The sequence below is a fragment of the Guillardia theta genome (assembly GCF_000315625.1).
Source record: "Guillardia theta CCMP2712 unplaced genomic scaffold GUITHscaffold_11, whole genome shotgun sequence".
NCBI lineage: Eukaryota > Cryptophyceae > Pyrenomonadales > Geminigeraceae > Guillardia > Guillardia theta.
Window position 1 is genome coordinate 55,572 of NW_005434663.1, and position 22,042 is coordinate 77,613.

A 22,042-nucleotide genomic window follows, 5' to 3' on the forward strand; every position below is an offset into this window, starting at 1 on the left:
GGGTCTTCTCACTTTGGAGGCACCTGGCCATCAACATCATCGGTTAGCACGTGGAGGATGAGGCAGGAGGGAGGGAGTTGCCTGAGAAGGTCCTGCTCCTCCCTCCTCACTTCCTCCCGCTGTACCCCAGTAGCTCCAAGTAGCGACCCAAGAGTGCTCGTCAAAGTTAGCCTGTAGGGTGTAGGTGAGAAGGAGGCGGACAGACGGAGGAGAAGGGGAAGAGTTTGGAAGGAGAAGCAACAAGGAGTGAGGGAGGAGGAGCGGAGGAGGTGGAAAAGGAAGAGGAGGAGGAGTAGGTGACCGTAGGTAGGAGTTGAGTTTGTTGTACGCGTCCACCTCCTGTCTCAGGTGCTGCTTGAGGACTTCGTCACTCGCCGCCACCTGCTCGAGCAAGGAGCCCTCGATCGAGCTGGGCAGCTGCTCGAGCACCGCCTTCACCTGGACGCTCGTCAGAGATGAGGAAGGGGCATGTTGAGCCCACCAGCACGATCAGCTTGCTGTCCAGCTCGGACCTTTCGCGCACGGGGAGCTGTATCTCCTGGGGCTGCGACGCCTGCGGTTGGGCGACCTTCTTGCCCTTGTCGGGGGGCTGGAGGAAAGAGGACTGGCGGGTCACGTCCTTGCGGGACAGCTTGGGGGCAGCTGGAGACACGCTCTTGGGGGTGCTGAAGATGGGCGGAATATCTCCCTGAGCTGGGTCCGAGCTGGAAGAGCCCTCAACGTGGTGGATGGAGTAGATGAGGGAGAGAACTTCGTCGTCCAGCTCGAGGATGTCACGGAGAGACTGCTGGCGGTCGAGCCACAGCAGCTCGACCTTGCTCTTCCCCGCCATGCTCTTGAGCCCCTTCACTAGGGCACTGGCGCTGCCGCAGGAGGGGATAGAGAGTCCGGGGAGGATCTCGTGCTTAGGGTTGAGGATGCCGCGATGGAAGCAGCGGTTGATGAGCGCTGCGAGGACTCGAGCGTCGAAGCTGCTGCCTGCCTGACCCTCGTACTCGATGGCGACCAGGGAGCGAACGTGCCGCCACTCAACCTGCAGGCCTTGCATGATGGTCGACTGCAGCCAGTTGTAGAGAGACCTCGCGGCGTTCTCGAAGTCCTCGTAGACTGTCTGCCCGCTGAACCATCCTCCGGCATGCTTCAACCGCTCGTGCAGGATAGCATGGAAGATGCAGAGCGAAAGAAAGAATCTCCCCACCTCCAAGTCCGTCTTCCCCCTCCCTGCCTGCACGTACTCGTCCTTGATCGTCTGCGCCACCTCCAGCGCCGCTTCGTAAACTCCATCGTTAATGTTGTCGTGGGCGCGGAGCTTGAAGCAATTCTGAGCCGTGCGGGCGGGGATGGCAGACATGTCGTCAACTACCAGCCACAGTCGGAAGTCTTTGTGAATGACTCTCCTCAGGAGGACAAAGGACAGGATGCTGTTGATCGCCTCTACGTTGCTCTCAGTGACGGGGATGAAGCAAATCGCCAGCCAGCTCCCGCTCTCCATCCCCTCCGTCACCTCTCGCAGAAGCTGCTTCCTGCTGGAGTAGTCCGAGATGCTCCTCGTGCGCATGACTATCCTGTTGGCGCTGGCCAGGAGCTGCAGCCTCTGCGGCAGGTTGATCAGCTCCTGCGGGCTGGCAAGGCAGAGGACAGGGACGTTGGAGCAGGTCTTGTCGGAGAAGATCGTCTCCCAGTCGCTCCTCCTGGAGGGGAGGTACTCCGGGCCAAGGACCTCGGCGATCACGTGCTCGAGGAGAGAATGTCTGCGGTCAGGGCGGAGGGCGTTGATGACCAGCATGTGGTCACAGATGCGCATCTTCCTCCTCTCCTTGTTCGGCTCCTCGTCCACCGACAGCAGCCCTGCTACCTCCGCCATCATCGTCTCCGGATGCTCCTTGAAGTACAGGGCGCGCCAGTCTGACCGGAACGGGTCTGTCTCGCGCGCCATCATCCCCGGCAGCCCCCGCAGAGGCGGCCAGAGCTGAGAAACTCTCACGATCTCCCCCCACGCGCTGGCTGGCAGCCACTTCATGTGCTCGGGCTGCTCCGAGAAGTCCGAGTCCCCGAAGTGCTGGCCGATGCCTCTGAGCCTCCTGGGCCTGGAGGAGGAGGAGGACGAGGGGGTTCCTCTTGTGGGAGACTTGATGTTGGCCTTCTTGTCCCCTCCCTTGACGTAGGGGGAGGACTGGGCAGCCGAGCTCTCGTCGGACCCTCCGGGCAGCGGCCTGCCCGAAAGGAGGGCGACCAAGGGCAGGAACTCAGACTGCAGGAGGACGCCAGAGTTGACGAGGGACCAGAGGGCGAAGTAGCACGTGAAGAGCCACTTCATGTCTGCGTCGAGGCCCAGCACGATCCTGTTGTGGAGCTCGGAGCGATAGTTGGTGACAGACTGGATATGGCGGTTCGGGCCCTTGGGAAGATAGGAGCTCTGCATGCAATCCTTCAAGGTGATGGCTAGGAAGTGAATGGAGACAACGATGCTCTCTTGCGTGAACGCGTCAAGGGTTGACGTCAGATTGTACATGTCCACACCCACCCTTGCAAGCTCTGCAAATCTCTGGCATTCAGCGTCCAGGATTTTGATGCGGTCCTGCTGGATGGCCAGGTTGGACTTGAGATCGACTTCACGCTTGCGGAAGGAGGAGATGACGCTCAGGTTGGCGGTGTCGGTGAGCAGAACTCCGTCCGACCCCGCCAGGAAGGACAAGATGTCTCCGTCCAACACCTGCAAGGTTCGTCAGCAAGGAGAAGAGGACAAACAACGGGAGCAGGAACAGAAGCGAGTGAACAGTGTAGAGAAGAGGTGAAGGTGGTTGTTGATGAGATAAAAATGGAGGTAGAGTTAGAGGTCGAGGTTGGGAACAAGAAGAGGCGGCGGCGGCGGCGGCAGCAGCAGCAGCAGCACCAGCACCAGCACCAGCAGCAGCAGCAGCAGCAGCAGCAGCACCAGCAGCAGCAGCACCAGCACCAGCAGCAGCAGCAGCACCAGCAGCAGGTAGGAAATGAAGAGGAGGGAATGGCATCAGGCTGACCTTGAGGGCAGTGGAGGCCTTGCCAATGTCCATGGACAACTGCAGCTTCTCCTCCCACAACTCCATCCTCTCCAGGCTGACTGCTCGATCCAGCAGGAGGTGCTCCAGCCCAGCAGAGCTGATGGAGAAGTCGACGACGTTGAGGAGCGGGAAGCTCTTGAGTGAAGTCGGAGCATCCGCAGCAGAGCTGAGGAGGAGGATGCGGAAATCGTGATGGACGCTGACGGTCTTCTCTTTACGCTGGACGGGGTCGAAGTAGCGGAAGCTCGAGAACTTCTCCTTGTTCCTCCTCCTCTCCTGCGGGGATATCAAGACTTCAGCTGGGAGGCTCCTGAGGGCCATCAGGTCCCGGACCCCCTTCACCAGCAGCACCAGACCGGTCTCGCATGCCAGCGCGAGCATGCGAAAGAAGAAGGGGAGGTCTTCCATGCTCGCCCGGCAGAAGCCGCTGGCGTTGCGGTCCCGAGGATTGCTAGACATGCCCTTCTCCTCCTCCTCCTCCTGCCAATTGGACGTGAAGATCCACTTGCTCTGTGGGGGCTCTCGAGCTCGGAGCTCCTGCAAGACCTCAGCACTGTGAGCGACGGAGGAATTCTCTCTCTTCTCCTCGAAGACGAGAAAATCTGACTGAGGTCGTCCGGCTGAGACAGGACGGAGAGAGCTGAAGGAGCTGGTGGCGTCTACGATCCACTTCTCAGCGATGCCGTGAGGGTCGAGGACGAGGGGGATAGACGAGGAGAAGACTAGGATGCAGGCAGAGTCGATGAGCTGTTCGTCGTCCAGTCGAACTCTCCAGAGGAAGCGATCGAAGTCATCCAGCAGCACCTCCTGCACCTCCAGCTGCCTGCTGCTCCTCCACAGTCCTCTGTTCACTGCGTCACTCAGCACGATCCTGTTCAGCTCTGACCGCAGGGAGGAGCGGAGGATGCCCCCGTAAGTCATGAAGCAGGAGAGGCAGCTTGCTTCCACTGCGATTTCTCCGATCTTCTTCTCCTTGTCCTCGTCCGACCGGATCCAGTCAGCGCTGTGGTCCCGCAGGAACTTGATCGCTTCGCTCCCCATCCTGATGACGTTCCTCAGCCTCAGGCTGTCCGCCATCAGCCGCAGCTTCTGCTCCATCTGCACGTCCAAGTTCTGCTGCTTCTGCTGCAGTTTCTTCTCCCACCTCCTGATCTCATCGGTCAACGAGATGATCGCGTCCTGCTTTCTCTTCAGCTCCGCATGCTCCCCGTGGATCCCAGCAAGGGCAGACGCGTAGCGGTACATGGACAGCACCGTCCTGCACAGCAACTTGCCCACGTCGTCGTGCGATTCCCAGCTGCTTCCTGGGGAGAAGTCCTCCTGCTGCATGCCGTAGAGCGAGCTCGTGAAGGTTTGCGAGTTGACAAGCGGCTCCAAGAGCTCCAGAGTCTCTCTGGACGAGAAGATCAGGAGGGTGGAGCAGAAGGTGTAGCAAGAGAACGAGCTGAAGGAGAAATGGAGGAGGAGGAGGAGGAGGAGGAGGAGGAGGAGGTGGTGGTGGTGGTGGTGGTGGTAAAGGTGGAGTAGAAACCTTGTGATGTATCTCATGTCGATCGACGCGAGTTCTTGCAGGCACTCTGAGGGAATGAAAACTTCAGCTCGAGAATCAAACAGGACAAACAGGACAAACATAGACAACAGTGAAAGAAGAAAGAAGGAGGCAGGAGGCAGGAGGCAGGAGGCAGGAGGCAGGAGGCAGGAGGCAGGAGGCAGGACCTTGATCGAGGCTACTGGTATCCAAGCGACGAGAGGCGCTGACTGAGGAGAAGTCAGAGGCGCGTTGAAGCAGATGCTTTTGATACCTATGGACTTGTGCCGGGACATGACGCGAGAAAACTGCATGGAGCCTGAGGGAAAGACTTCCGCTCCCTTCCTCTCCATCGCCGAGTCGGAAGAGGATGAAGACTCCAGCAGAGCTGCCAGCTCGGAAGGAGAGTTTGCGGCCCAGGAGATGATGTTGAGCTGCCTGGAGAGGAAGAGAAGGATGGAGTCGGTGACAAGCTCGGTCAGGTCGGAGAGCTGGTTGACAGTCATCCACGCTTCGATCTGAAATCTGTTGACCTCCCTCAGCTGCTGCTGGCAGACGTTCACGTCCTCATGCAGGATCTTGAAGGAGAACGACCCGTTGCCCAGCTGCGCATCCAGCTCGCCCTCCAGCTCGTTCCTCTCCTGCACCATCTTGGATAGGACGAGCCGGCGGCGTTCGATCTCGTACGTCAGGTCCTGCATGTCCGCCAGCTCGCTGTTGATCCTCAGCTTGTTGGCTACGGCAAGCCCGTTGTTCTGCCGCAGCTGCGCCTGGAATGTGCTGAGCTCTTCTTCTCCTCGTTTGATCCGTTCCGCCGCTCTCTCCTGCCTCGTCCAGACTCCCTTCAAGCAGGAGATCTTGTCCTCCAGCAGCCGCTCGAAGTCTCTCAGGAAGAGGTCGTACTTGGAGTGGAGGCAGGAGAGAAACTCTCCCTCGCAGCTTCCTCCTCCTCTCTCTGGCCCTGCCGCCCCTCCCCTCCTCTCCAGCTTCCTGAGCGCGTCCGGGATGTGCGAAAGGTGCTGAGTCAGCGTGGAGGACAGGTTGTGCTTCAGCTCGACTCCAGCTGATGCACTGATCTTCTTGAGAGTCTCCGCGGCCATGGAGGTCGCGGCGTCCTCCCCGAGCTCGGGGAAGTGAAGGATGTGGGCGGACTTGATGAGGCGCTCGCAGGAGGACTGGAGGAGGGAGAACCGGTCCGAAGACCCCAGCAACTTGTCCGATCGCTCAGTCAAGGTGCTAACAATCAGCTGCAGGTTCTTCCTAAGCCGAAACTCGGAGGAGGTGAAGACGTCCAGCTCGCCGGGCTGCTGGCCTTTGACCCCCAGCCGTTGGCGCAGGTCCTCTAAGATCTTGTCGCGGTCGGACGAGGAGAGAAAGGAGAAGCCTTGGCCCTGCAAAGAGATCTGCATCATGGCGGAGATGAGGCGAGGATGGGAGAGGGAGGAGTCGAAGAAGAACATTGTAGTCTCGTCGTCAAACACGCAGTGAGCATACAGACTCTTGACAACAGTGCTAATGACGTCATGAAAGATCGTATCCGACGTTCCGATCTCCTCGTAATCGCGGACAGCACAAGTCAACGAGCGATCCATGAGCTGACTGACATGGACCAGGTTTGTCCTGGCAAGGTTGGCCGCCAGGTCGACAAGCCGGTTGGACTGAAGGGCCTCGCGCTCGACGACGACGACAGGACGAGGAGAGTCCAGGTTGAAGAAGTTGCTAACAGGTTCCATGTTGAGACGAGATGCGATGGTTCTGTTGAGGAAGACGAGGCGGTTGATCAAGAAGATAAACTGCATGTAGTCCTCGTTGAGATCCTGACGACACATGTCACAAACAGAAACACAACCTGACTCAAAGTTCCAACCATCACTGTAGGGTCGTTGCAGGACTCACTCAGACTCATCTTAACTCCCGTGGAGATCTCAGGCACAATTCCTTCTCGATTCCTGCAGATGCTGTAGTAGTGATGTATCTCAGACTGAGTCTTGGTGAACATGTCCCCATGGAAAGAGTTTCCTCCTCCTCCTCCTCCTCCTCCTCCTCCTCCTGTGGTGCTATTCTCAGAATCCGCATCTTGATCCTCCTCCTCCTCCTGCATACAAATGCATCTCAGCCCAGCACAAACACTCACACTACAGACCTCAATGATTTGATCTGTGCTTGCAAAATTTGACATCTGACGAGCGTTGGGGGCGGAGTGGATGTGGTTGGGAAGGAACGTGTAGTCGATGGAGATGTAGTCAATCTCAAGTACAGAGTCGCCCACGAAATAGTTCACTTTCCTCGACTTCCGGTCTGAAGACTCTCTGTACAGATGTTTCGAGGTGACGGTGTTGAGGAACCTGACAGCAACTGACAAACTTGATCAGCCCGTCAGAGAGATCGAAAACAAGATTCACCATCTCGGTCAGTAGAGGACGACAACTTGTCCATGAATGTTCTCTTGCTCTCATGGAGGAAAAGCTGGAACATCTCCCTCTTGTTACGGACCTCGGACATGGAGCACAGGCAGAGGCCCTGGCAGAGCTCAATCATGGCGGGGAGTTCGAACAAGTGGAGCTGATGGGAGCGAGAGGGTGGGAGGATGCTTCCTATTCCTTCCACTGTGAGCACGACGGTGCGGATGATGAGATCGAAACACTGCAAGACATCGGGGAGGGAGGAGAAGTGGGAGAAGTAAGGACGGAGGATCTTGTTTGCGATGGAGAGGAGGTCCTCGCGCGAGGGAGGCATCATGGCGATATTCACGAGCTGCATCATCATCCTCCTTGCTGCTTCGTCTCGCTGAACTGAGCAGTTGATGTCGTCCTGCCATGTCGCAAACTTGTGCTGAAATGTCTCCCACGTCCCATGCTCTGTACCACACGTTACCAGCATCGCACTTGAAAGTTTCTCTCTCCCTCTTCCTTCCCATCTCCCACTGCGTCTTCCCCTCAGTCACCCCCTCCCCTCGTCCCTCCCGCTCTCCCTCTCCACCTCTTCTTCCATCCTTTCTTCTCTCCTTTCCCCTTTCAATTTCCCTGCCCTTCTCTTCCTCCCCCCCCCCCCCAAGCCTCTTTCTCCTCACCAGGGTCGCCAGCAGGAAGGGAGAAGGCAAGAGGCCCGCACGTGGGCCGCTGGCAGGACATGCACAGCACAAACGAGAGATTGACTAGCGGGATCGTCCTCCTCCTCCTCTGCTCGGGCGACAGCCCCGTCGTGTACATCCCGTGCTCGGTCGTGAGCTGCCGGAGGTACTCCCACACTGAGTCGCTCGTGGTCAAGGGAGCCAGGTGGAGGTCGTCGACGACGATCGTTCCTCTTCCGCGCCCGAGCGGGGACAGCGCTCCTGACGGCAGCGGCTTCAGCATGACCTCCAGCGTCTGGTGGATGTCAGAAGCCCGGGCGAAGGAGGAGCAACTCCAGTTGATCACTCCGCTCCCTTGCATCCTCCTCCCTGCCGTGATCTGATGGAGCAGCGAGGACTTACCCGAGGAAGAGGAGCCCATCAACAGAATCCCGTTGGGCTGCGACCAGCCCCCGTTCCCCTGGTCGTGATCATCGATAGGGGAGGAGGAGGAAGAGGACGTGGAAGAGGACGAGGAGGAGGACGAGGAAGGAGCCATTAGATTGATGATCATGGAGGCACAAACGTTCTCAGCGGTGGGGAAGAAGGTCTTGGACCGGCTGATAGCCCCGCATCCGAAGTTCTCAACCTCCTCCATCCCCATTGCGTTCCATCGGATCCACAGACCGCTGTCAAGGTCAAGGCCCCAGTCGAAGATGGTCGTCTCCTCCTCTCCCCCTCCTCCTGGCACCATGATGCTGGTCGAGTTCTTTAGAAAGTGTGTGAACCTCTTCCGCTGCTCCATGTCCCGGCACGTTCCCGCAATTGACCACACGAGCGCAAACAGCGCCATTCTCTCCAGCGCCTCTGCGTCTCCCGCGTCCGTCTCGCGCTGTGCGAACAGGATCTGGTTCCGAGCGATGGCCTCCCGCAGGAGAGCATCGATGATAGCGAGCGCGGCTCTCATGGCGTGAACGGCGTTCTGAGAGGAGGAGGAGAGGCAGGCGACGTCCCTGCTGACGTGGCGCTGGAGGACGGGGAAGTAGACCTCGAGGAACTTCTTGATGAGCTTGTGGAAGTGACAGTGACGTGTCAGCGCCCATCGCGTCAGGAGGTCTTCCCAGCTCAAGCACGCCTCCTGCACGTGCACGATGCCGCACTTGCTGGTGGTGCTTGGGCTGAGGTGGGAGGCAGGAGGAGCCTCGAAGAGGAGCTTGGTCTCAGTCTGGAGGCTCTTGCGTGAGATGCGATCCCCGTTGGGGAGGAAGAGCTCTCTCTCCCTCATGATGCTCGTCAGCAGCTCCACCCACGCGCCCTCCATGCTGCCGTCGAGGACGACGAGGAACACTGACTGCTGGAAGGCGTCGTCCTTGCCATGGCAGTCGCGCCTGATAGGAATGCGCAATAGTGAGAAGAGAGTTGAGAATGAGATGAAAAGGAAGAAAAGGGTCTGGAGGAGGTGATAGAGAAGGAGAGGAAGAGGAGAGAACGGGAGGGAGGGAGGGAGGGAGAGTGGGAAGGAGGGAGAGAAGAGGAGGGGAAGATGGAGGAGGGGGAGGCGATGAGGGATGGGAGGACGGGTATCACCAGATAGAGGAGAAGACGCCATCCTGCCATAGTCCAGTGTCCTTGTCGAAAGCTCCGAAGAAACTTGTGAATGTAAGGGAGGAGGGAATAATGCGAACAATCTCAGAGATGGCCGGAGAGAAGCCTGGGGAGTCTGGGAAAAGTTTAGTGAAAGTAGAGAGCAGCAGCTGAGAAAACAAGGGTCATATGAAGAACAATACGTCATCGATCAAATTGTCAGTGAGAGAGAAGAATACAATCAAACAGAGCACAACACCAGATGCTGATTCACCTCACCAACAGAACAACAGCTCTTATCACCTTTTGCTTCCCCTGCAATGTTGAGACTGCCTCCTCCCGAGGAGTTGAAGGTAGCCAATGGCCCTCTCCCGCTCTCCTCCGCCGACTTGGAGGACGAGCTCGCAAGATGTGCGAGCAGCCGAATGAGCATGCTCTTACCTGACAGCTGTTGCCCCAGCACGAGGATAGAGGAGTGGATGTGAAAGTTCTCCAGCAGCCGCAGCGCTGCTGACTGCATCTCGTCATTGAGGATGAAACCTGAGCTGCGAAAGTGCAGGAGGAGGTCCCTCAAGAGGTCCAGGTGCCCCTCCCTCCCGCTCGTCTTGAACTCCTGCAGCTTCGCCGCTCCCATGCTGAAGATCTCTGCAAGGACCTGCTGGAAGGCTCGCAGCTCCTCGGGGATCAGCCGGGGCCCGAGCTCCTGGGCGAAGGCGAGGAGGACGAGGCTGTCGGGATCGGACTTCTTCTGCTCGTGCTGCAGGAGGATGATGCGGTTGATGACGCGGAGGAGCAAGCTCGTGCCCCAGCTCGCCTTCCCCTGCGACAGCACCGGATGAAACTTGCAGGAGGAAAGCACCGCGTCAAGTTTCTTCGCCATCGTCGCGTACTCCGGGATGCCGTTGGCTCCCAGCCTGACCTGCGCGAAATGCAGGCGATCGGCTGCTCGCACTCGGACAGGGCGGAGGAGGCGCCGGAGGTTCTCAGGGAGATGGAAGAAGGAGGAGGAGGAGACGGCTTCGTTGCTGCAGAGGAAGATGGCGGAGGAGGTGACGTTGTTGAAGATGGCATGGGACGAGTAGCTCACCGAGATGTCTTGCTGCAGCGAGGCCGAGCGCATGAGAATACCGTTGAGTTTGCTGCTGACGACGGAGAGAAAGGAGCGCGAGAAGGAGATGAAGCCTTCGAGCAGCAGCCAGCAGTCCGCCGTCTCTGACCCATTGATAAGCCGCTCGATGCTGGTGAGGGAGGACCCTTGCGTACACATGCGGTGGCAGACGAAATGACCGGTCATGCGTCCTAGCTCATGGATGGCGCTCTTCTTTCCAGCGCCAGCAGGGCCCAGGAGGGAGGGGCAGCGGAAGGAGCGGAGGGAGGCAGCCATGGTCATGAGGCAGCGCTCGGTGCTAGGAGAGAGGACGATGCGAGTGGGAAGAGAACCCTGCCACTCGTGCTGGCACTCGACACTGGAGTTGAGGAGGGAGAGCCACACGCGGGAGCTGTAGATGTCGCAGTAGATCCTCGGATGCTGCAGCCACTCGAAGTCGCTGGCGCCCTCGACACTGGAGGAGATGAGCGAGTCGAGGGAGTCGCGCAGGTTCATGAGGAGGGAGAGGATGGAGGAGACTTTGGCGTTCACCTCTCCTCCCTTGCTCGTCTTCAGCGCCAGTGCCGTCGACTCGAGAGTTGTAGCCAGCCCCCGCTGTGCCGTCTGCATGAGGCGGAGGAGGGGCAGGGAGTTGGTCCTTGCCCGGTCGAAGACGTTGCTGACCCCGAGGGTCCACAACATTCTGAGAACGAGGAAGAGAGTCTGCAGCTCGAACTTCTCCAGCGCCTTCTCCATCGCTTGTAAGTCTATAAGCATCGTGAGCCCATGGTCGGAGCAGCCCAGGAAGTACTCGATCCCTTCCTTGGTGTTCTCCAGCAGAGCCCGGGTCGTAGCTCTCTCGATCGAGCTGAGAAACTTGTCGATCTTCGAGTCGCCGGGGGTGGGTCGCTCTTCCTCCACGAACTCAAGCTTCCTTCCCCTCCTGTCCTGCACGCCCATCGGCACCTGAACCTGCTGCATGCGCGGGTCCCCTCCCTCCTCCTCCCCGTCCTGAGAAGGCTTTACCTCCCTCCAGGACAGGTCGGCCACCCCGTCAAAGATGAGCGGGAGGTAGTAGCGGAGGGAGGAGGGGTTGTTGACGCAGGCGTACTGCATCTCAATAATGTCCTTGTCCTCCACGAAGTAAAGCCGAGGAAAGTTCCTCCGCTGATGCTCCAGGAACTGAGACAGCGCCTTGGACGCGAGCTCGAACTTGGACTGGAGGGTCGGCAGCAGGTTGCGGACAGAGTCTCGCTCGCAGAAATAGTACACGAAACTCTTGTACTCTCTCATCTGCCTCAAGATGTTCAGCAGCTGCTGCTCCGCCACCTGGAACCCTCGCTGCGCTCTCGGCTCCCGCACTCCAACCTCTGGATCTGCAAGGAAGGGAAGTGAGGGGTAGGATGCAAGCGTGCATGGAAGAGAAGGAGGAGGGTGGAGGAGAGAGGAGAAGGAGGAGCGTGGAAGGTGAGGAAGAGAAGGAAGAAAACAAAGAGAAGAGAAGGTGTAGAGGATCGCAGCAAGAACGCGTGTGAAGGGGATCGTGAGAATGATAGAGAGTGAAAGTAAACAAGAAGTTGTAAGTATCGGCGGCAGACGAGAGGAGACAACGTTGCAGGACAAGGAGAGTAGAGAGAGGGGGAGGGGGAGGGGGAGGGAGCGAGAGAAGGAGAGGGAGAGGGAGCGAGAGGGGGTGGGGAGAAGGAGAGGGAGAGAGAGAGAGGAAACAAGGAGGGGAGGGTGACAGTACCATGATAGACGCACTGGATGGTGGTCCACAACCCCTGGACCTCAATAAGCTGAGCGAGGGTCCTCTTGGCCACTAGCAGAGACCAGTACCACTGCTTGACCTGCTTGTGAAGGTTCAACTGACTCTCGTCCTCCTGTAGGTGGTGGGAGGAGTGGGAGAGCGACTGGGAGTTGGAGAGGAGGGACAGGCTCTCCTGCAGTGCCATGGTCGTCCTTCCTGCCCACTGACCATCCACGATGTACACCAGGATGCCCGAGGAAGTCATGTGTTGCTGGAAGACAAACTCTTCGCTCCTCCACTCGAACTCGATCCTCCTGATCACGTCGCGTGTCAACTGCTCCTTCCTCGCTCGTGCCGCTGCGATCCTGAGCAGCTCGACGCTGCGGGTCAAGTTGATCTTCATGATGTCGGCCACGTTGACAGACGTCATGAGCCGGCGGGAGGACATGGAGTGCAGACTGCCCTGGGAAACGAAGAGACGGCGGGAGGAGGAGGGGTCGAGGCTGCTCCTCATGTTTACCAGGTCTGCGTCATCGAACAAAGCAACGGAGTTCCTCCTGGCCTGCAGAACTTCCAACCAGTGGACTTCTGACATGCAATGGATGTCTTCCACCAGCTGCATGCAGTGGAGGTTGTTGTAGGCGCGGGTGAGGAGCCTGTCCAGCTCCTTGTAGGCTCGGTTCTCCTTGATGAAGTCCTCCCCCTGCTTCAGCTCCTCCTGGAACCCAACGATGGACGCGAGGTGAGAGGAGATGTTTGTCACGAAGTTCATGATGGACATGCCGAAGAGCGACTGCAGCGACTCGTCGATCCGATCCTTGAGCATGAAAAGTCGCTCGAAGCGCTCCAAGTGCGTCCGAATGCCCTCGAGCCCGTAGGAGGGCATCAGGTCTATCTGCATTGAAATCTGCGCGTTGCTCAGCTTCTTCCACCTCTCCTCCAGCTGCAGCAGCTGAGGTTTCAGCTCCTTGATCTGCCTGTGCGCATCCCGGGGGTCACACAGCGGCTGGGTGGGGCCGTCGAGCCCGAAGAAACTTCGCTTGAGGGCCTCGATGTCCTTGCGAAGACTCTCTTCCTCGAACGAGATCTTGGCGATCAGCTTGTTCCTCTCCTGCACCACGACCATGTGCCCATGCTCTTTCAGCCGCTGCACCTCCGCAAACTTCCAGTTCAGCCGCTGGAACTCCACGCGCAGCGAGTCAGCGCTAACGACAAGGCACGCCTGAGTGCTCTCGAGCACTGACTCCACGAAAGTCAGCTGGGACCCGTAGGTCTTGTCCAGCTGGTCAGCCTGCTGGATGGTATTGTGGAGTGTGACCATCCCGTCCACTGACGTGTCCACCACTGTTGCCTGCACCTCCTCGATGAGCCTGTCGCATGCTGCGTGTAGGCCGCGCACATAGCCGAGGGCCTGGGCGAGGAGGAACTGAGCGAAGAGCGTCTTCCAGGAGCGAGCTTCAGCCTTGAGCGAGTTCTTGAGAGCGACGGTGTCGAGGGAGAGAGCTCCGATGTTGTGCACGGGAGTGATGTCTTGGATTTCCTGCTCCACCTTCCAGTGGCTCTCCATCTCTTGGAGGAGGGAAGAGACGGCAGAGGCATCGAAGACGGGCGAGCGCAGCGACATGGAGTGCCTCTCAATCTGCTTCAGCGTCTTGGCGATGCGCAGCGGGGGATGCTGGTTGCTGACGATCTTGGCGTCCCATCGCATCCTCTGGGACTTGCTGTGGAGGTTGAGGAGGAAGTCTTTCTCCTTGGGGTCTTCTAGGAAGAGAGCTAGCAGGCCGATCTTCTTGAGGAAGACCTCGATCGCAGCGTTCTTGTCTGTCATCCACAGATAGTCCCACCTGTGGAACGGCTGAAGAAACTCCTCCACCATCTGCTTCAGCACCCCGAGCCCTCCCGCCAGCATTACAATCATCTTCATCACCTTCCTGTCCTTGGCAATGTGCAAGTGCATAGAGAACTTCTGATCAAGCTTGCTCTCCTCCTGCTTCTCCTCCGTCTCCTCCTTCTCCCCCTCCTCTGTAACCTTCTTTTCTCTTCCCTCAAAGCCCCACATGGCGACCTTGGCCGTGGAGAGGATACACATATGAGCGACTTCGTCGATGGCGTGCTGGATCTGCTCGAGGGACGGGACGAGAGCCACGTTGGGGTACTGCAGCTCGACATCGACGTCGAAGATCGGCCGGTCGATGTAGAAGAGGCCAGTGGGGCCAGCAATCAGCCTGTCCTTGAGCTTGTTAAGCGTCAGCACCAGCCCCTCCCGCACGGCCACGTAGCTCATGAAGCCATAGTGCTTCTTCAGCTCGATCAGGTAGTGGTTGTCGTCAGTGTGGAAGCCGTACGGGGATGGAATCTTGCTCACTACCTCTTCCACCGCCATCTCCGCCTCCCTGTTCAGCTGGGGAGAGGAAGTAAGGGTGTCAAACTCGGTGAGGGAGGAGGTGGGGAGGAGTTACCTGGGCCACCTGCTGGGCTTTCTGGACGATGGTGGACTTCTGGTCCTCGAGGAACTTGTCGATGCCTCCTCCTCCCAGCGTGTAGGTGACGTTGTCGGGAATCTCGATCAGCGTCGTGTCCTGGATGCTCTTCAGCACCCTCTCCACCTGCCCAGCTGTCAAGGCACTCCCGCTTGTCAAAGTCAAAGATTGACCCGGTCAGTGAGGATGGAGTGCGTGTCATCGATGAGGGAGTTGAGGTACTCCAGACCAGCTCGGATGCTCAACAGAAAGGCGTCGATGTTCAAGCTTGTCAAGCACAATGAGCTATTATCCACTTCCCTCCCCAGCTGAGAGCTCACCTGACCCACGTGAGAGAGTAGAGCCCAGGATTCATCCTCGACTGCGTCAAATGTCAACGCAAGAGGTGTGAGGTAAGAGGGAGCTGGAGACCTCGAGGTCGTCGATGATGTTGCTCATCGCGGGTTTGAGAGGAGGAGGGATGCGCTGGATCGATGTCCGGTACTCTTGCAGGATCTCGATCAGAGCAGACTTGTGCCTCTTCAGCGTCGTCTCCCTCTCCAGCGCCTTCCGAGCTGCTTCAGGGAGCGCAAACCCGCAATGAAGGAATCCTTTGGCGTCTCGAATCTGTCTCAGGTCGTCAGGAGGGAGTGTCAACTTCAGCTGCGGCCCACCAGCTGCAACACCCCGTCGTCGAAGTTGACGCAGAACTCGAATGTCTCGGGGTGCTTGATGAGAAGAGTTGCCTGCAACCCAGACCACAAGACGTCTACTGTGCTGGTCCAGGCCTTCGACAAACACCATGTCAAACATCTCATGGGTGAATCAGAGGGGCGGCATGATCAAAGAAAAACGTCAACGGGCAGGGACGAGTCAAGCATCACCTGATACCATCTTGCCATGTAGTCAGCCAGCGTCTCATCCGTCACCGTTGCAATGCGCATGAACTTCCGGAAGAGAGCCGTGCCGTGCATGTCCGTCCTCATGGACTGGCAGCTCGCCACCGACTCCTTCACCCGCTGCTGCAGCTGCCGAGCCCATAGGATGTGATTGACAACAGGAGAGGCGTTCCTCTGTGCAGGAGGTGACTCTTTGTTCACCTCGTACTCCACCTGCAGCAGGTATGTCAACAAGTCCTGCAAGTTTGCGGGGAGAGGATTACTTGTATCCTTCGTATCATCTCAAGGAATCTCCTGAGAACAGACTGGTACAGCTTCTCGATTCCCCGCCAGGCTCCCTTCTTGTCCCGGCCTGATATGCTCTCGAACTGGCAGGAGGATGTGTCAGAGGGAGGAGGAGCGATGTTTCAAAACCTTCTTCATCAACTTCAGCACGTCGTTGATGTCCACCCCCTCGTTCTGTACAGTCGTTTCCAGCTCCTTCCAGAGGAGCTCATCCAGCTGATAATGTCATCAAGGGAGTGACAGTGAAGGACACGATGGTTGTCACCCGCAGCAGGTTGGAATTGAACATGACGTAATCGTGATAGAAGTCGTTGTATCTCTCAGTCTCATCTAACATGTCGTTCCTAGTGAAGCCGTTGGTGAGCTTGAAGATCAGCCCGTCAAAGTCCTCAAGGACTTGCGTCACTCCCTGCATCTCAACCTGCTCTCCACTCAGCTCGTTCACCTCCCCTCCCCTTCCCGCGCTCGCACCTGCATGTCTGCGAACGCTCGGAACCGGATCCACGAGTCGAAAACCCCGGCGACTTGAGAGAATCTCTGGAGGAGAGGGTCGAGGCCTTGGAAGACGGTAATGGAGTCGATCTTGACATTTCTAGATTTGCTGTGGAAGAAACTTGAGGGGTGAGCAAGAGGAGGGTCGAGCTGAACCTCAGGATCCCATCAAGGTAGGTGATGGTCTTGTTGCACTCATTCTTCAGCAGGGTCAGAACATCTTCGGCTCCCTTGGAGTCGGCAAGAGCTTCTGCTAAGTTTCGTTTCCAGATTGAATCCGAAGCTTGGTTGTCTCCTAGCAGAGATCTCTTGCAGGCCATCATTACCTGCCTCACTATCCTTCTCAGAAACTGTGTGACAACATGCGGATTCTGCCAGTAAAGGAGTCAGCAAAGTTAGTTTGCTTGCAAACAATTAAGACGACTTGATATGACTTGGCTGAGACGCAGAGGAGCTGAACGCCTTGAAAGATGGGTAAGATCGAGTCATAAATCTCTGCGACTTTCGGTTTGGGTTGGTACAGCTTGTCAAGACGAGGCTCGAGCAGAGCAAAGTGACGGACGTTCTCCTTGGTTGCACTGATAGCATCGGAGATTCTAAGCTCGAGGATTTTCCATCTTCTGCTCGATTTGGAATGAGAGGTGGAGTTAACGGTGATGACCTGTTTGCATTCAGGTAGACGAAGTTGATCTGTGAACCCAACTAATCGCATCAGACGTGTCCTCCAGCCATCTCCCTCCTCCTTGGGTCCAATCACATCCATCAGTTTCGCCGAATTGTCAAATTCTTGCTCCTTTAGCAGCTCCTCTGCCTGGTCGCACCACTTTGTGAGGATCGTTTCGCAATGTGCCTGCATCATGCGGGAATCCGAAGAGAGGCTGGACCTGTCGTCGAGGAGGATCTTCTGATCAGGTTTGGCTATCTCGACCACTTTCCTGGCTTCTTCTGAGATATTCGAGAATTTTTCTAGCACTGAATCGAAGGTGTTCAACATCTCCCGTTGATCTTCGACTTTGCAATCTTTCCATCCTTCCCATTGTGAATCCATCAGGATGTGCTTGTATACTTCCATCAAGTTCAGATGAATCGAGTCGAAGGAAGGGCCGATGACCTCTCCGCATGTCACATACTCGCAGATATTGTTCGCCTTCAATGAATTCGAGCCCCTTCTTAGAAACCATACGCAGTGTCCCTTGAGCTGCTCACGAAAGGGGTTTGCCAGCACCAGCTGGGTTTCTTGGGAGTTGGTAGCATTCTTGCTGTCAGACACCTCCAACTCTGATCCTACCGATTGATCAACCGACTGTCTAGCTTTCGAGCTCAAGGCGGCTGATGCGATCTGTGGGAAGAATCAACTCGCATTGAAGAAGGAATAGAACAAGACCTTCAGGAAAGCAAGTCCGTGAGTTTTACTTAAGCCCGGGATCACTTTGGTGTTGTATTTGGGTGTTTGCTTTTGATAGTAAAACATCAGCCGCTTCCTGTACGGTCCAGCCCCTCGGATGAAACTCTGCAAAAAAAACTTTCAGTCATACACTTTGATGACTCAACCATGACACTATATCTGCCACATAATTCAGGAATGATATTACCTTTACAGCTACTTTGGTCGCCTCCACCTCCACCACGGCTTCTATGCTTTCTTTGCTTATTCCCAATCGCAATTCCAACTGTTCTACAATCCACGATAGGGCAGCAGCTTGGTCAAAGTCATACTTGGCACCTCCGTGGTGCTGCGCAAGAAACGAAGCATCGTCGTCGTCCTCGTAGGAGGGCTGGAGCTGCTGCTGGGGAGAAGACGCACGGGAAGAAGAGGATGAGGAGGAGACAGACATGGCGGGAGGAGAATGACAGCAGATGTCAAAAAGCAGGGGGGTAGGGTGGAGGATTTTGGGTCGGAAATCAGGGGTAGTCAAACATACAAAGAGGGTGGCAATAGAGGGGGAGACCGTCTTTGTAGCTGTGCTGCAGCTACGACAGGGAGGCTGCCCCACCGAACACGCCCCGCTACTTCTGATGTCGAGTCACGGGTGAACGCAACTTGAAGTGAGAGACTTGGCAAGTGGCTCAGGCTACTACTGATAGTAGGTCTTGCTCGCACCGTACAGGCTTACGTCTGTTTGCGAGCGGAAGCCGAAGCTTAACTGCAGACCCCGGAGCACGGCATTTGAGCGCCAGGAATCTTTGAGTGACCTACCAGGAAGGAGTGTAGTCAAGTTCACTTCTGCACGATTTGACAGTGACGATTCAGCAGTGTGCCATGACAGTGCGGGGGTGAAGTCTGAGACAGGAGCATGCTGGGCATTACTTGGTGTGGAACCTGACTGCCACAGACAAGCGTCTGTTTGAGACGAAGGACTGCACTGAGGAGCGTGTCGTCCCCCCTGGGTGTGGTGTTGGTTGACAGCAATGGGCACAGAACGGAGGAAAGCTTCTGGAAGGCCATGTCGGAATTTGTCGATTGCTGTTTGCTCGAAGGTACCAAGGTTTGTACTCTCCACTACAGCAGTTGAAAAGACCCTTGAATGGTGTTGGCTTGGGAAGGAGGAGGGCGCTGGAGGATGATAGGAACACGCGTCTGGCAATGGGGATCGCTCTAGCATGATGGGAGAAGAGGAAACTTGGAGGCAGAAGTTGCAATCTTGATTGGCAGGATGCGGCGAAAGAATGTTTGGAGTCATCAGACTGCACTGGCTGACAGAAAGTACCAGCACTGCTTTGACGAATGATTGGAAATGAGTTTTCTGGTCGGATGAATCGTGTCTTCTTGGATGATCGGAGGAGGGATGAGTATTCACGGGTTGGGCGATGGATCATTGATTGGGGGCTTGAATGAACCAACGTAGGGTAGATCGAAGATGTTGGCGATCAGGAAGCTCTGTGAACCGGGTAACCAATGCGAGGAGCAATCGTCAGCAGTCGCGCGCATGCCTTAGCTTCTGCTAGTCTTGAAACCTCTCTCATGCATGATTGCTCCTTACATCAGACATAGCCACCACAGTACTCATAACTTGTCAGGAACCCAGCACAAGTATGAAGCTCCATTTAAGAGATGGCGATGTGGAAAAGAAGGAGCTCGAGTTGTCAAGGACAGAGGTTGATGAACGACCCGTGCAGGGAGCATACCAAGGTGCAAACTTGTAATTGGTGGAATATAGATTTTGCATCTGAGACCCGTTTACGGCGGAGATAGCTCATCTAAGGAAGAATCACAAGATCACGACCGTAAGAGCTCTAGTCTCATTGAACCCTTCTTCATAGTACAAAGTTCAAGGTCTACAAGGTCTACAAGGAAACAAGTTATGAAAAGCTCTGGTCTACAAGGAAGCAAGTTAAGAAAAGCTTTGATGACTTTCAGTTGCTGGCAGGATTAGGCCTTCGAGCGAAAATTCTAGTCCTCCAACCGCCTGACGTGCGTCTCCCTCAGACAGAATCATCACGCTTTGAAACAACTCAATCCCAAGGCCTACCAAGCTCCCTCGTTGTTTATTCAGCTCTCTCTTGATGGATAAGGTTTGTTCATGCTGCCAACTTGTCGTATTTTCTCGAATGTCTTGGAGGACAAAGATGAGATTCGCTTTGCTGACATTGTTCAACACAGTAATGTTTGCCAGAATGTCGTACAAAGGTGTAAAAGACACAGAATGCTGCTTTGCCCTTGTTATCTGGAATAGATACAGTTCTCCTGGTGTCTCAGACAGCATCAAAGCATCCACGCAAGGGAAAGTCTTGGATGAAGGCTTGTAGTACGTTCTTTCTAGTAGACGGCGATTCAAGCTTTCAGGTCCTCCACAGAATTCCACATATTCACTTCTCATCATCTCAGTCTCAGTCACATGGCTTTGATCTTGCTCCTCCCCCAACCGCCTTACTTTTCGTTTCCCTCCTTTTCTGAGGATGAGGTGCGAGAGAAATTCAAACAGAACCCAATTTGAAAGTACTTGATCATCCTCCTCCCTGAAGGCAGCTTTGAAGGCCATGTCGCGATCCCTGTTCATCATGGACCTGGAAATTAAAACCTTTGCATATTCCGAGCAGATCTGAGCCTTCACAGAGTTGTACGTTGGGCTTGGAACAAGATGTACAACTTTCGAAGGGAGATCGAAGTCTTCATCGTACACAGATCTGACCTTGTCATCGAAATCCTTAACGTCAGTGATTTTCTTCACTTCCTGAATCAAACTGGAATTTGAATCCGTTAAAAGCATTCTGGGGATGTTTCCCCAAAGCTCGATAGTTCGATTGACTACCGCATCGTCTAAGCGTGTCTTGTGCAGCTCTCGAAAGATAGCCATTTCCTCGTCGGTCCATACCGGCAAGAAGTACCGTTTGGCGGTGCCTTCTCTTAACGCTTGTTTGAAAATACGTTTCTTGGGAGAGGAGAAGATGACGTTCTTGGTGTATGTGCTATAAAAACAAGTTGACTCTGGGTGAAGGTCGCTGAGATACCAACCTCTGTGCTTGTACAAGATTGATTCGCGATTTTGTTCTCCATTTTTCACACGAAACCAAGAGTCTCCCTTGAAATGAAAGTGATCGTTTCCGCGTTGATAGTAGACGCTCTCCCGTGTCTGAAGTAGGTACAGAAGCAAATAAAACGCAAAACAAGACTTTCCAATCCCTGGGTTGCCCGTAATGAGGATTGAAGTGAAAGATGTCCTGTTTTCTCTTGGTCTTAATGTTTCTCCGTCTAAACCGAAGTTGATCGCAATGATATCCTTGACTTCACGGTAGCACTTCCGTATCAAAAGCTCGTTTCCATCAAACACCTTTGTTCCTTTCGGCAAACGAACAGTCGTTTGATTGGCATTGATACTTCCAGAACAAGAAACATTCCACAGCCCCATAAGAAATTCAAGTTCGTCATCCCTTGCTGCTCAAAACAATTCATCACATAAAACCAAGCAAACTTCTTGACTGCTTACCTCCGTCGCTGGAAAAATACTGTGAGATTTCCTCATGCCGCATTGAATGCTTCTGAAGGTTGAGCTTAAGCTCTTGCAGCTCAGCTTTCTTTGCCGCCTCCTGCGCCCGGAGCTCGGTTTTCTCCTGCTCATTGTTGCTCGCGATGATCCTCGCCTGAATATACTCTAGCTCGACTCTCACGCGCTCGATCTCAAGCTGGGCTTTCTCCTGCTCATTGTTGCTCGCGATGATCTTCGCCTGAAGCTTCCCGAGTTCGACTCTCACGCGCTCGACCTCAAGCTGGGCTTTCTTCTGCTCATTGTTGTTTGCGATGACCCTCGCCTTTTGCTTTCGTTTGTCTGCACTGAGCTTCAATCGCCTCTTGTTGGAAAAACCTGCGAGTAGATCATCATCTATCATAGCTTACACTCGTAAAGTATTGCTCGCGAGTACCTTTCGACGGGCCACTACCACGGAGCTTTGCAAGTGGCGGCATCATGTTCGCTTGGCAGGTGAGGCAGGAAGCAAGACTGAAGTACAATCCTCTTGATTCTGCAATCTCTGTGCCATGAGTAGCTGCTTGATGGACCCACAGCACGTGGCGCAGCAGCACCAGCCATAGCGCAGATGCCATGCCTGCGTCTACTGCTCTCCGACTCTATGAATTTACTCAATAATGGAAGGGTAGCCAGCAAAGTAGGCATATTTTAAGATCCTCTTCTCCTGCACCAGACTGGCCAGCTGCAACTCAGGTCTGAATTTCTGCATCATCATCGTCGACATCACAGAAGGCTGAAGACCACCAGCTGCCGCAAGTGCCGCAGCCGCTGCCCGGCCACCGCGGCCGCCGGCCGGGCCCGCGGCCGCCTCAGTCAAGCGGCAAGTTGCCAAGTCAAATAGCTCGCCCAGTTTCAAGTCTATTTCCGGGTTAGGGGCGGGAATGGCTGTGCAGAGTGTAATTGT

General features: G+C 55.7%; 2 protein-coding genes across 2 annotated transcripts; both read right to left on the reverse strand.

Annotated features, from left to right (window-relative positions):
• Positions 1-8: 8 nt before the first annotated feature.
• On the reverse strand, positions 9-18,009 carry GUITHDRAFT_134322 (hypothetical protein; the record flags this gene model as incomplete). The annotated part of the gene is made up of 29 exons (XM_005838299.1): positions 9-23; positions 111-171; positions 302-438; positions 482-2,713; positions 3,021-4,485; positions 4,573-4,618; positions 4,758-4,799; positions 4,844-6,386; positions 6,419-6,664; positions 6,713-6,924; positions 6,972-7,427; positions 7,640-9,006; positions 9,206-9,338; positions 9,506-11,665; positions 12,040-14,440; positions 14,499-14,645; positions 14,693-14,786; positions 14,840-14,880; positions 14,931-15,125; positions 15,173-15,286; positions 15,383-15,610; positions 15,661-15,765; positions 15,812-15,898; positions 15,948-16,103; positions 16,154-16,283; positions 16,331-16,545; positions 16,599-17,513; positions 17,559-17,684; positions 17,767-18,009. 29 exons carry the CDS (start codon positions 18,007-18,009, stop codon positions 9-11), a joined length of 15,312 nt encoding a protein of 5,103 aa, XP_005838356.1.
• A 3,055-nt stretch (positions 18,010-21,064) lies between these two features.
• Positions 21,065-21,713, reverse strand: GUITHDRAFT_134323 (hypothetical protein; the record flags this gene model as incomplete). The annotated part of the gene is made up of 2 exons (XM_005838300.1): positions 21,065-21,474; positions 21,533-21,713. 2 exons carry the CDS (start codon positions 21,711-21,713, stop codon positions 21,065-21,067), a joined length of 591 nt encoding a protein of 196 aa, XP_005838357.1.
• Between the last annotated feature and the right edge of the window lie 329 nt (positions 21,714-22,042).